Source organism: Gorilla gorilla, chromosome 13 (assembly GCF_029281585.2).
Source record: "Gorilla gorilla gorilla isolate KB3781 chromosome 13, NHGRI_mGorGor1-v2.1_pri, whole genome shotgun sequence".
Taxonomy (NCBI): Eukaryota; Metazoa; Chordata; class Mammalia; order Primates; family Hominidae; genus Gorilla; species Gorilla gorilla.
In genome coordinates, this window is record NC_073237.2 from 132,250,395 (window position 1) to 132,265,574 (window position 15,180).

Below are 15,180 nucleotides of genomic sequence, written 5' to 3' on the forward strand. Positions count from 1 at the left end.
TCTCTGGGACACAGCTAAAGCAGTGTTTAGAGGGAAATTTATAGCACTAAATGCCCATATCAGAAAGCTGGAAAGATCTGAAATTGATGCTCAAACATCACAATTGAAAGAACCAGAGAAGCAAGAGCAACGAAATTCAAAAGCTAGCAAAAGACAAGACATAACTAGGATCAGAGCAGAACTGAAGGAGATAAAGACATGAAAAACCCTTCAAAAAAAGCAATGAATCCAGGAGCTGGTTTTTTGAAACGATTAACAAACTAGACTGCTAGCCACACTAATAAAGAAGAAAAGAGAGAAGAATCAAATAGACACAATAAAAAATGATAAAGGGGATATCATCATTGATCCCACAGAAATACAAACTACCATCAGAGAATACTATAAACAACTCAGTGCAAATAAACTAGAAAATCTAGAAGAAACAGATAAATTCCTGGACACATATACCCTCCCCAAGACTAAACCAGGAAAAAGTCAAATCCCTGAATAGACCAATAACAAGTTCTGAAATTAAGGCAGTAATTAACAGCCTCCCAACCGAAAAAGCCCAGGAACAGACGGATTCACAGTCGAATTCTACCAGAGGTACAAAGAAGATCTGGTACCATTCCTTCTGAAACTATTCCAAACAACAGAAAAAGAGGGACTCTTCCCTAACTCATTTTATGAGGCCAGCATCATCCTGATACCAAAACCCGGCAGAGACACAACAAAAAAAAATTTCAGGCCAATATCCCTGATGAACATCGATGCAAAAATCCTCAATAAAATACTGGCAAACTGAATCCAGCAGCACATCAAAAAGCTTATCCACCACGATCAAGTTGGCTTCATACCAGGGAACCAGCAAGGCTGGTTCAACATATGCAAATCAATAAACGTAATCCATCACATAAACAGAGCCAATGACAAAAAACCACATGATTATCTCAACAGATTCAGAAAAGGCCTTCGATAAAATTCAACACCCCTTCATACTAAAAACTCTCAATAAACTAGGTATTGATGGGACGTATCTCAAAATAATAACAGCTATTTAGACAAACCGACAGGTAACATCATACTGAATGGGCAAAAGCTGGAAGTATTCCCTTTGAAAACCGGTACAAGACAAGGATGCCCTCTCTCACCACTCCTATTCAACACAGTATTGGAAGTTCTGGCCAGGGCAATCAGGCAAGAGAAAGAAATAAAGAGTATTCAAATAGGAAGAAAGGAAGTCAAATTGTCTCTGTTTGCAGATGACATGATTGTATATTTAGAAAACCCCATCGTCTCAACCCAAAATCTCCTTAAGCTGATAAGCAACTTCAGCAAGTCTCAGGATACAAAATCAATGTGCAAAAATCACAAGCATTCCTATACACCAATAACAGATTAAGAGAGAGCCAAATCATGAGTGAACTCTCATTCACAACTGCTACAAAGAAAATAAAATACCTAGGAATACAACTTACAAGGGATGTGAAGGACCTCTTCAAGGAGAACTACAAACCACTGCTCAAAGAAATAAGAGAGGAAACAAACAAATGGAAAAACATTCCATGCTCATGGATAGGAAGAATCAATATTGTGAAAATGGCCATACTTCCCAAAGTAATTTATAGATTCAATGCTATCCCCATCAAGCTACCATTGACTTTCTTCACAGAATTAAAAAAAACTACTTTAAATTTCATATGGAACCAAAAAAGAGCCCTCATAGCCAAGACAACCCTAAGCAAAAAAAAAAAAAAACAAAGCTGGAGGCATCATGCTACCTGACTTCAAACTATACTACAAGGCTATAGTAACCAAAACAGCATGGTACTGGTACCAAAACAGATATATAGACCAATGGAACAGAACAGAGGCCTCAGAAATAATGCCACACACCTACAACCATCTGATCTTTGACAAATCTGACAAAAACAAGCAATGGGGAAAGCATTCCCTATTTAACAGTGTTGGGAAAACTGGCTAGCCATACGCGGAAAACTGAATTTGGATCCCTTCCTTACACCTTGTACAAAAATTAACTCAAGATAGATTAAAGACTTAATTAAATGTAAGACCTAAAACCATAAAAACCTAGAAGAAAACCTAGGCAGTACCATTCAGGACACAGGCATGGGCAAAGACTTCAAGACTAAAAGAGCAAAAGCAATGGCAACAAAAGCCAAAACTGACAAATGGATCTAATTAAAATAAAGAGCTTCTGCACAGCAAAAGAAACTATCATCAGAGTGAACAGGCAACCTACAGAAGGGGAGAAAATTTTTGCAATCTATCCAACTGACAAAGGGCTAATATCCAGAATCTACAAGGAACTTAAAACAAATTTACCAAAAAAAAAAAAAAAAAAAAAAAAATCAAAAAGTGGGCAAAGGATTTGAATGGACGCACTTCTCAAAAGAAGACATTTATGCGGCCAACAAACATAAGAAAAAAAGCTCATCATCACTGGTCATTAGAGAAATGAAAATCAAAACCAGAATGAGATACCATCTCATGACAGTTAGAATGGTGATCATTAAAGTCAGGAAACAACAGATGCTAGAGAGGATGTGGAGAAATGGAACACTTTTACACAGCTGGTGGGAGTGTTAATTAGTTCAACCATTGTGGAAGACAGTGTGGCGATTCCTCAAGGATCTATAAACTGAAATACCATTTGACCCAGCAATCCCATTACTGGGTATATACCCAAAGGATTATAAATCATCCTACTATAGGCCGGGCATGGTGGCTCACAACTGTAATCCCAGCACTTTGGGAGGCTGAGGCGGGTGGATCATGAGGTCAAGAGATCGAGACCATCCTGGCTAACACGGTGAAAGACCATCTCTACTAAAAAAAAAAAAAATACAAAAAAATTAGCTGGGCATGGTGGCAGGCATCTGTAGTCCCAGCTACTCAGGAGGCTGAGGCAGGAGAATGGTGTGAACCCAGGAGGTGGAGCTTGCAGTGAGCTGAGACTGTGCCACTGCACTCCAGCCTGGGCAGCAGAGTGAGACTCTGTCTCGAAAAAAATAATAAAATAAAAAACAGTAAATCATCCTACTATAAAGACACATGCACACATATGTTTACTGCAGCACTATTCACAATGGCAAAGACTTGGAACCAACCTAAATGCCCATCTGGATAAAGAAAATGTGGCACATATACACCATGGGATACTATGCAGCCATAAAAAAAAGGATGAGTTCATGTCCTTTGCAAGGACATGGATGAAGCTGGAAACCATCATTCTCAGCAAACTAACACAGGAACAGAAAACCAAACACCGCATGTTCTTACTCATAAGTGGGAGCTGAACAATGAGAACACACAGACACAGGGAGGGGAACATCACACACCTGTCGGGGGGTGGGAGGGCTAGGAGAGGGAGAGCATTAGGAAAAATACCTAATGTAGAGGATGGGTTGATGGGTGCAGCAAACCACCATGGCACGTGTATACCTATGTAACAAACCTGCAGGTTCTGCACAAGTATCCCAGAACAGGGAAGGGGAGGGGTGTGGGGGGAGGGGGCAGGGAAGGGGAGGGGAGTGGGGGAGGGGAGTTGGGGAAGGGGAGGGGAGTGGGGGAGGGGAGTTGGGGAAGGGGAGGGGAGTGGGGGAGGGGGAGGGGAGTGGGGGAGGGGAGTGGGGGGAAGGGGAGGGGAGTGGGGGGAAGGGGGCAGGGAAGGGGAAGGGGAGGGGGAGGGGGAGGGGGAGGAGTGAAGGGAAGGGAAGCCAGAAAGTACAGGGCAGTGGAGAGGGTGCTGCAGTCATGAAGGCATCAAACAAGGAAAGCCTATTCTACCTTAAATGCAAGAAGAATAGAAACGAATCTGAAAACAGGAGTCAGCAATAGCCTTGACTTAGGGCTAACCTCAATTAAGATGAAGGAAGCAAGTTTCACAGCACTACAGTGTTTCTGGCTGTAAGATGGAATAGTTACCACAGAAGAAGAGTTGGGAAGGAAAGTTAAGTCCAGGGATGAAAAATTAGTTCAAGGTCACCCGTGAGGAAGCGAGGTGACTTAAGAACATTCTAACAGCAAGGTAACCCAGTTCTAAGCTTTTTGTCGTTATTCTTTCTTATTGTAAAATAGTGCACGCACACACACAGAGAGAGAGAAACTGCATAAAACGTACATAGAACTTAACAAATAATTATAAAGCAAAATCCAGGTAACCACCACTCGAGTCCAGAAGAGAAAGTCACGAGTCTGCCAGGAGCACCCAACGTGCCCAATGAACCACTGCCTTTTACCCCCCCGACACACACATACACACGCACACACATGCACACACACATGCATGCACACACATACACACCCCATCGAAAACACAGTGGAGCTCTGCCTGCTCTCCAGCCTGTCCATGTGATTCTGTGCCTTCATTATCAGGAGAATCTTCCTTGTAGCTGCTCGTGGCTGTGGCTCTCACACACCCAGGGCTGCACAGCATCTTGTGGCATGGACATAGAACACTGCACCCCTCTGACTGCAGAGGCACATCTGGGAGCTTCTTTTTAGCTGTTATGAGCAGAGCTGCTCTGAGCATCCTTTCCCTGTGTCCTGACGCACAAGTACCAAGTTTCCCTGAGGATACACCACAGGAATGGGCTTGCTGAGGCCAAAGGGCAGGCAACCCACAGGACTGGGTAACACTGAAGAGCTTCAGAGGCTGCTCCAAGTAAAACAGTGACTCCAAGTAACACTCTTGCCAGCAGTGGTGAAAGGTGCACTCTCAGACACTGCCCCACACCTGGTCCCGTTCCAACGTTTTGCCACAAATATATCTGGAGGATATATACCCGCACAGATGCTCCTCAGCTTACAATGGGGTCATGCCCCAATAAACCCATCATAAACTAAAAATATCAGTAAGTAGAAAACACACTGAATACACTTAACCTAGCAAACATCACAGCTTAGCCTAGGCGCCTTCAGTGTGCTCAGAACACATACACTAGCCTACAGCCGGGCGAAATCTAACACACAGCCTGTTTTAGAATAAAGTGCTGAATATCTCGTGTAATTTACTGAATGCTGTACTGACAGTGAAAAACAAAATGGCTGGGGGCACAGGAAGCACGGTTTCCACTGAACGTGCATCGCTTTTGCACCACGGTGAAGCTGAAAAATCTTAAGCATTGCAAGCTGCAGGCCGTCTGGGTGTCATCTTTAATTTGCATATCCTTGATGACTGAGGCCAAGCAGCTTTTCACAAATCAGTTAGGCACATGGGGTCCCACTCTCATCAAGAATCTGTTCTTTTGCCTTTTTTTCCTGTTGGCTCTTCTTTTTTCTTATGGCTATGAATGAGCTCTTTATATATTCTGGATACTAGTTATTTATCTACCACATACATTGCAAGTACCTTTTCCCCCTCTATAGTTATTAATAGTTGGGTTTTTTTAAAATTATCTTTATCATCTTTCAAGGAAAAGAAGGTCCAAACTTTAACGTGGCTGAATTTGCAATCTTTTCCTTTATGGCTAATATTTTCATATTCTTTGTAAGAAATAATTTCTTAATCCAAGGTTATGAAGATATTCCTCTATATTATCTCCTTAAAACTTTCTAGATTGTCAAGCCTGACAGATTATTTTAATCTGTAGTAAACATTTTTTTTTTTTTTTCAGTTTGTTCACTCTGGAGGTGAGAACAGCCATTCTGGAACTTTTAGAGTTGTGCAATTTTTAGAGCTGTGATTCGTAACCAAATAGTTCATCAAAATCACTTAGAAAGCCTTTCCCCAAACTCTCACGCCCGTCCCTGGGATTCTGGCTCCACAGGGCAAGGCAGCTGTACAGAGCTCTTCCAAGAACTCTGCTGTGCGAGAAACATGGAACCACTGGAGAGTGCTTTCTGATACTCTAGGCTCTCCAGGAAACCATTGCCAACCTGGGGAGTATCTGTCACTCACCGTCTTTCAGCTCCTGAACATCCCTGGGCTGAACAAAATCTGGCTTGACATTCTCGAACCACCAAAAAAGCTCCGCAATAAAAACCATGACATTCGGCTAAAAGACAAAAACAAAAAACCAAAGTATGATAAGCAGTTTTTTCACACATGGTTTTAAAACTGCATGCCAAATAATTCGTTATTACCTTCAACACTAACGGCGCATACAGCATATCTTCCAAGGTGAGATAAAAACATTTATTAAGATATTCATTGGAGAATTCTCTCAGAAGCCGAATATTATACAGACTGTCGGCCATCGACGTTACCTCCTTTAAGCATATATCTAATAGACAAAAAGAAAATCACAATTTATTGTAAAGGTATTCTGCTTCGAGAGAGAGAGAAGCATTCTAAACTGAAAACCATTTTACATAAAGGTAGTAATGAAGGTAATGACATTGAGAGATGTAGGGAGTATAGGATGTACAACAAGTAACACTAAGTATAAAAAGAAAACACTCAAGACAACTCCAGGAACCTCTCAAGTCTGAATTTGATGGTGAACATCCAGAAAGCATAATAGAAATAGCTCAGATCTCAAGAGTGGGCTTCCAAAACAAACAGCAACAATCACCTTTCACTTTACAGCAGAGCCATGCTGCATGTAGCGAGTAAATGTTGAGCCGAGTTTCTTTCGCCCATCAGAAACCCTCTGCACAAGGTTTCCGTGTTTGTAAAGGGCAGGGGGAAGGGAAATGAATAAAACGTAAAGCATCAGGCTCATCCACGCCCACTCAGTGATAACACAGGAATGTGACTGATCACAAAGATCAAGTGACAATGCATAGCCCAAGTCTCTTTCCATGAAGAGGTGGAGACTGGTGGCTACAGCATCTGCAGGGCAACTTTCCATTGCACGTGACTGTGCAGACCCTCCATGGAGGAAGCACCAGTATGGGCGACAAGTCACAGGACCAAACAGCAGGCCTCCCCCTAGTCTAGGCACCCTGGTGTGGTGTGGGGGTGGCCCTCAGACAAAGAGCCCTGCGGAGAGCACGGTGCAGCTCAGGACTCCGTGAGAAGTGACTTGACTTTATTTTGCCTGTAAATATATACATAGAGAAAAAAAAGAATTTCAGAAATAACTTTTTACATAAATTTTATTTCTAAGGAAAAAACCATTTTCAAGGGTTTAGAAGTACGTACAAACTGGAGCCACAGCATCCAGAGTCGTTCATGAACTGCCCCCCACAGTCAACTAAGCCGCATTCATTCTCAAAAGAAACCTTTAAAGCTGAGGAACTGTGCACACTTACACTGCTAACAATGTTTCCTTTTGTACAGTTCTGACCATCAAATGTTAACGTCTTATAGGCTTCAGATCTTTTTTTTTTTTTTTTTAGAAATAAAACAGCCGAAGTCATCTCCATCTCCAAAGGGAACCATTCTCCCAACACTGCCACAAACCCTTTCCACTCCTCCTGAGTATTCTACACACTGTCTGCATCCACAAGTAACACAAACAGTGTTGTCTCAGCCTTGAGAAACTTACATTCATGGTATCAAGCTATGCCTCATTTTAGCAGCCAGTTTTTCCCCCAAAACTCAGTATGATGTTTTCAAACAGATCTATGTTGATACGGAGAGATTTCCGTCACTCATCTTGACCGCTATATGGTCCTCCACGATTTCTCACAATTATGACAAATGCTGCCATCACAAAGCTTGCGTGTGCTGTCTATGCGTGTACAGACGGGTGTTGCCCAGGCATACTCTGAGAGGGGACTTGCTGGGCCACGAGCTAGGCACGCCCTCCTGTGTCACCTGGCAACGCCCTTCTGCCTGGTTGTGCCTCGCTCCAGTCCCACCCACGGCACTCCACAGCTTGCTCCTTCCCACCTTCACCGCAGCATGACCGACCTGTCCATGTCTGCCAGGCGGAGAGGCGTGAACACCTCCTTCTCAAACAGCATGCCTCTGATGACTGCTGTGGTTTTACTTTTTCATGGTTACTGGCCATGAAGGGTCCTCTCCTGTGGACCCTGTCCATATCTGCCTTGGGCTGTGCATCTTTTTCTTACCGATTCTAGAATTCTTTCTGGATTGTGGTTACGAAAGGACTGGATGACAGTCCTTCATCAGGTCACGTGTGCTGCAAATATTTTCAATGGGTACAGTTTATCATTTCATTTTGTTTATGATGTTCTTTTGTCACAGGAAAGTTTTACATTTTAATATGGTTACATTTAACATTCTTTTCTATTTGTGCTTTTTATAATTTTGGCAATCCATCTCTACACGAACATCATAAAAGTATTTGCCTTTATCTTCTCAAAATTCTTAAATTTTACTTTTCAGGTTTGCATCTTTACTCCGAGGAAGGGGTATTTCTGGCTCAGGCAGAGTGGGGTTTTACGGCACTTTCCCATAGAGATGTCAATGCCGCCATGTTCTTGACCAGCCAGCGCGGCTCCCTCGGTGAGGCCACCTCAAAGGCACCAGATTCCCTGCAAAGCATCTCTTTTCTCAGTTCTACATGTGGTTTATTCATCTGGTCCATGTGACTGTCCCGGAACCAAAACCACACTGTTTTTGGTAATGCAAAGTTAAGCAAAATTTGGTATTTGTAGGGCACATACCCCGCACATTCTTATTCTTCAAAACTACTCAGCTAAAATCTGGGACAATTTAAGCAACAAAATAAATAATGAAAGTAATGAATTATGACCTATTGAATAAAGTAAGATCCATGAGGCCATCCGGATATAAACAAACACATGAATAAAGAAGCAAGCAAGTGGGGCAAACGCTGACAAAATGGAAAGATGCACTGAGGCTGGAAGCCATCCACACGTGGAGAGACTAGCAGGTGAGAGTCTGATGAGAAATGTGGTATTCACAGTCCAAAGCCTCTCCCCACAAATTACTAATGCATTCTAAAGCAAAAACAGTAAGCTTAGAAGTGGGGAAGGCCAGCACATGCCACCTGCACCAAGGGGTGAAGCTGGAGTCACCAATACGGAGATGTCCCAGTACCTTGCCCCTGAGGTGACACGCTGGGAGGACACACCGCAAGGAAACTCCAGACAAACACACCAAGGGCCACTACTCACAACCTTACTCTTCGAAAACATCAAGAGTCAAGAGAGGTAAAGGCTGGAAACGACACCAGATGAAGGGAAACTATGAGGGGACGCTGGGCCAAGCAGGTGCTCCTGGGTAGTTGAGCGAGTCAGGACCAGGCTGGGGATCTGTGTGCCAACGTTAGCTTTCCCAACTTTTGCTGTGTTACTCTCAAATGGTTGAGAGAGACACAGAAATAACACAATCCAAGAGAATTTCTGCATTGCCTTGTTAGTATCTGTGAAGACAAAAGTATTTACTGGACTGGCGACAAGTTTTCAGAACAATCTGGAGAAATCACAAGTTTTAATACTGACTGGGGATCTAAGTACACTTGCTTCAGTCTTCTCCCAAGAGAAATAGAAAAGCATATGGATTTTCTTCGCCTCTTTTCTGCTGCACTTACTCCCAAATGCCTCCCAGTTCTCACATGACAAGAGAATGCTCATAGGGAGTGGGCACTGCAGTGCAGGGCAGGGGCACAGGCCAGCCCTGGCTACGGTTCCCGCTACCTTCCTCCTGCCAGGCTCAGAGAACCCGCTCCGTCAGGACACAAAGGCACCGCTTCTCCTGGGCCTTCAATGGAACTGCACCTGCCACAGGTGGGGTCAACAGCCTATGAGGTCCAATCAAGTCCCTATGAGGCCCAGAGCCACCATCAGAAGGGGGCAGTGACTGCCCACAAGTGATTCCCCGCCCTTACTGAGATGACCGTAGAGAATCTGTTCAATTTGTGCTAATATTTTACATAGGATTTTCAATCCATACTAACATGGAAAGCCAGCCTAGAATTTCCTCTCATAGCCTACTCAGTGTCAGGGAATAATCCCCTCTTTTGGGCCACTCCATCTTTTCCTATTATCTGGGACACTTGACATAACACAGGAGCTGACAATTCCTTGAGAGTCTGGTGAAATGCCCCAGGAAGAAGTTGGTCCCTGTGGATGTATGTGTTGACTCCTGAGTCCGTTTCCTTTGTAGTTATGGGTCTATTTGGACTGCCCACCACTTTTGGCTTCAAAGAAGATTGCTCATTTTGTCTAACATTTCAAACACATATGGCACACAAATATTCTCAGTATTTTTATTTTAGTAGCTGCTATACCTGAATTCTTGATCAGTCTTTCCAGATTATCTATTTTATTAATTCTTTAAAACAATAAGCTTTTAGTTTTACATATTCTCTAGAACTTTGGAATTTTTTCTACTTTATTCACTTTTTGCTGTTAAATTTCCCAAAACTTTTTTTTTTTTTTTTTTTTTTTTTTGAGAGCAGGTCTCACTCTGTCATCTGGAGTGCAGTGGCACAATCACAGCTCATTGTGGCCTCAGCCTCCTGAGCTCAAGTGATCCTCCTGTCTCAGCCTCCTGAGTATCTGGGACTACAGGTGCACATCACCAGGCCAAGCTAACTTTTTAATTTTTGGGGTCTCATTAGGTTGCCCAGGCTGGTCTTGAACTCCTGGGCTCAAATGATCCCCCCGCCTCAGCCTCCCAAAGTGCTAGAATTACAGGCATGAGCTACCACACCCAGCAAATTTGCCAATTTTTGTTAACTTTTATTTTAGGTTTGGGAGGGTACATGTGAAGCCTTGTTACATAGGTAACCTCATGCCACAGGGGTTTGTTGTACAAATTATTTCATCACCCAGGAATTAAGTCCAGTACCCAACAGTTATCTTTTCTGCTCCTCTCCCTCCTCCCACCCTCCACCCTCAAGGAGACCCCAGTGTCTGTGTTTCCTTCTTTGTGTTCTTAAGTTCTTATCATTTAGCTCCCACTTTTTTTTTTGAGATGGAGCTTCACTCTGTCACCCAGGCTGGAGTGCAGTGGCGTGATCTCAGCTCACTGCAACCTCCACCTCCCGGGTTCAAGCAATTTTCCTGCCTGAGCCTCCCGAGTAGCTGAGACTACAGGTGTGCACCACCACCCCCGGATAATTTTTGTATTTTTAGTAGAGACAGGGTTTCACCTTGTTGGCCAGGCTAGTCTCGAACTCCTGACCTCTGGTGATCCGCCCACCTTGGCCTCCCAAAGGGCTGGGATTACAGGCGTGAGCCACTGCGCCCGACCTTAGCTCCCACTTGTTAAGTGAGAACACGCAGTATTTGGTTTTCTGTTCCTCTGTTAGTTTGCTAAGGATAATGGCTTCCAGCTCCATCCACATTCCTGCAAAAGACATGATCTCATTCTTTTCTATTGCTGCATGCCAAAATTTTAAAATTTTTATTTTACTTTAAGAAGCTGGCTGGGCTCACGCCTGTAATCCCAGCACTTTCAGAGCCTAAGGCAGGCAGATTACCTGAGGTCAGGAGTTCGAGACCAGCCTGGCCAACATGGTGAAACCCCATCTCTACTAAAAATATTAAAAAATTGGCCAGGTGTGATGGTGCGTGACTGTAGTCCCAGCTACTTGGGAGGCTGAGACACAAGAATTGCTTGAATCCAGGTGGTGGCAGAGGTTGCAGTGAGCAGAGATCGGGCCACTGCACTCCAGCCTGGGTGACTAAGGGAGACTTCATCTCAATTTAAAAAAAAAAAAAAAAAAAAAAGGCCGGGTGCGGTGGCTCACGCCTGTAATCCCAGCACTTTGGGAGGCCGAGGCGGGCGGATCACAAGGTCAGGAGATCAAGACCATCCTGGCTAACACGGCGAAACCCTGTCTCTACTAAAAATACAAAAAATTAGCCGGGCGCGGTGGCGGGCGCCTGTGGTCCCAGCTACTCGGTAGGCTGAGGCAGGAGAATGGCGTGAACCTGGGAGGTGGAGCTTGCAGTGAGCCGAGATCGTACCACTGCACTCCAGCATAGGCAACAGAGTGAGACTCCAGTCTCAAAAAAAACAAAAACAAAAAAGCCAAACTATTTGTTTTGAAAAGCTTAAGAGAACTAGGTCTCTGCCTATATTAGTCCATCTTCACACTGCTGATAAAGACATACCTGAGACTGGGCAATTTACAAAAGAAAGCAGTTTATTGGACTTACAGTTCCACATGGCTGGGGAGGCCTCACCATCATGGCGGAAGATGAAAAGCACGTGTCACATGGTGGCGGCAAGAGAGAGAATGAGAGCCAAGCGAAATGGGTTTCCCCTTATTAAACCATCAGATCTCGTGAGATTTATTCACTACCACGAGAACAGTATGGGGGAAACTGCCCCTGTGATTCAATTATCTCCCACCAGGTCCCTCCCACAGCACATGGGAATTATGGGAGTACAATTCAAGAAGAGATTTTGGTAGGGACACAGAGCCAAACCTTATCACTGCCCATTCCACTCCTTCTGCCTGTGGCCTCGGTAAGAGAACACGCAGCCCCATCCCCTACCCTATGACTAAGAGGCTACAGCCCACTGTCACAACAGACAAGCACAGTGCAGGTGGTCCTCTGTGTGCCTCCCCAGCCTCTCTCCCCAGTGGCCACACAGCAGGATGTGTGATTAAACCCAGACTGAGTCTCTATACACCATAACTATGTAACCATCTTCCAAAGCTGGGTTATACAGTGTCTCTACTTACACTCCTTGCACAACTCTTCATTTTTCCTGGATTTAATACTTGGCTCAGTTATTCACCTGTTATTGCCTCTGAGCCGGACAGGCCAACTGCCTCCTCCTGGTCTGTGCCTTTGTCCCACGTTCCTGGCCCATCCATGGGAAGGCTGGCACTGTGGATTTCAGCCTGAGCCTCCCTCCACCTCCTCTTCAGGATGGTGTGCGTGCACATGCTCCCCAGCACTGGGAAGGCACCTCCCAGTCATCTTCCTTCCAGGACTGTGGCTGAGGAATCTGGTGTCATTGGGGCTGCCTGCTTGTGTGTAACCTGCTTGGTCTCTCCACAGTTATTTGGGATCTCCTCTTTCCCAGGGGTTCCGGAGCTCATCATGGTATGCTTTGCCATGGCCCTTCTTCAGGAATCCTGCTGGCCACCCAGTGGGTCCTTCCTACTTACCACTCATGTCCTTGGGACATTTTTCTACATTTTGTGTTGACTAAGTTCTTTTCTCCTATTTTCTCTTCTCTTTCTTCGTAGACTGATCCTGATTTTTCCATCTTTTTTCCCTTATTTCCCATCTCTTTGCTTTTCTGGTTCTACTTTCTGGGAGATTTCTTCAACTGTCCTCTAGCAGTTCAGTGGCTCTCCCATCTTAGCAACCAAATATTTCCTTCCCAAGAACTGGTTTTTGGCAGCTCTTTAGAATTTGCCAGAGAATTCTAAACAAGCTGTAGCACTCCAACAGCTGTTCTGAGTCTGATGATTCTGTACATAGTTATGTGCCACTATCTTGCAGACATTGTTTCCCAGAGTCCTGTTGTTGGTTCTGAGGTCCAAACCCTCTCATCTCTAACATTTTCTCCTGCTCACCCGCACCATCTCTGTTGATTTGGGTTCTCATTCAGGTCAGTGGCTTTCCTCAAACGTCAGGAATCTTTGGCTGCTGCTCCTAGTAAAGAGTGAGTCACTGTGAGTCTTTTTCCTGAGGCCGATTTCTGCAAAGAATCCTTCCCTGTGTTGCATGTGGGGCAGGTCTGCATTATGCAGTCAAGTGAGAGAGACGGCTTCTGGGGCAGGGTGCACCAGGAGGAGAACCAGTCTCACCTTCGGGTATGAAGAATTTTACACAAAAGCCCTGATTTCAGTGTCACCTCATCCCTACCTGCACCTGGGGTCTGAGGCTAGAGCCTATCTGGCTCAGTTCTCCTCAAGTGTCCCGCATCTACTGAGGGCATGTGAGGAGAAAGGCATCAGAAGCAAAGCGAACCCGAGCTCTCATTGCTGGAGACCAACTTTCAAGAAATCCACCCCCAGGCACTGCTGTCCACCAGCATCCTTGGTGCTCCGTTCTGCTGTCCAGGGTCCTATAGGATGAGCCTCTTTGCGTCCCCAGCTTGACACCCACCCCTCCTCCACTTTGCCTTTTTTTTTTTTAATTACTTCTCCATTAGAGGACTTTTTCAGAGTCCAGATATATCTTAGTTTCATCCAAAATGGAATCTGTAATTCAGTTCCTTATTCTCCTTGTTTGGGAGTGACTTCTGACTAACAGAAATGGATAGAAAACTGCCCTTCATTTCTCCTTCCTTCAACTTTTTTTGGGTTTACTTCTACGTTCTTTTTCTAGTAACAAATACCTACTCAAAACCAACTGGCCCCAGACACTATTTCAGATGACTGGGATACATCAGTGAGCAAAACAGGTAAAACCCTGCCCCTGTTGAGCTCACACTAGCAAGTCCCACTACTCTTTCCCCTATGATCCATGAAATATTTAAATGCCTTCTCTGGCTTCCAGGCACTCAATCTTTAAGATTTTAGAATAATTGTGCATTTGTCAGGGTTCTCCAGACAGACAGAACCAGTAGGACATACGAGAGGGGATTTAATCAGAGAAATTTGCTCACAAGATCACAAAGACAGAGAAATCCCACAACAGGCCATCTGCAAGCTAGTGAATCAGAGGTGGCAGCATGCCTGGGTCCAAGTCTGGAAGCCTCAGAGCCAGCAAAGCTGATGGTGCAGCCCCCAGGCCAAGGCCAAAGGCCTAAAATCCCCCAGGAAGCCATGGTGCAAGTCCCAGAGTCTAAAACCCAAAAAACCTGGAGTCTGATGTCCAAGGACAGGAAGACAGAAGGTGCCCCACTCAGTAAGGGAGAGAGAGCAGAGAGGGAGCGTCCCCCTCTTCTGCCCACATTGAAGGCAGGTCTTCCCTTCTCAAGCCACTGACTCACACCCATCTCCCCTGGAAACACCCTCAGAGACACACCCAAAAACAATGCTTCACCAGTCACCTAGGCATCTCTCAATCCAGTCAAATTCACACCTGAAATGAACCACCATTAATTCACAGGCAGGAAAAGAGGCTGCATCTTCTAGTTGGTGAGTTCTCACTTTACTGCACTGTGGAGAATGTACCGATTCTTTGGGATCTGCTGCAGTCTCACCTGTGGCCTTAATCGACTGCACGTTTTATAAAGGCTCCCATGTTTGTCTTTACTGTCTGTAAGTGAGCAGATTCCACAGTGGCTGGTGCACTGGATGAAGCCTGAAGTCCTCTATGGCCTTACTAAATTATCTGCTTTATCAATCAGTTTCTGTTACATAAGTCAGCAATGTGGCTCTGTCCATTTCTCCTTGTAACTCTGCCATTTTGTTTGTTTGTTTGTTTGAGACA

At 44.7% G+C, this 15,180-nt stretch overlaps 1 protein-coding gene across 7 annotated transcripts in view; it reads right to left on the bottom strand.

Annotated features, from left to right (window-relative positions):
* The window catches only part of CAMSAP1 (calmodulin regulated spectrin associated protein 1), a 98,121-nt gene that overhangs the window by 35,075 nt on the left and 47,866 nt on the right, over window positions 1-15,180 (bottom strand). For all 7 annotated transcript variants that reach the window (XM_055350111.2, XM_031014413.3, XM_031014412.3 and 4 more), the window contains 2 exons: window positions 6,091-6,230; window positions 5,906-6,002 (listed from right to left, as the gene is read on the bottom strand). In XM_055350111.2, coding sequence (XP_055206086.2) covers window positions 5,906-6,002; window positions 6,091-6,230 — 237 coding nt within the window. The remainder of the gene's footprint in view (window positions 1-5,905; window positions 6,003-6,090; window positions 6,231-15,180) is intronic.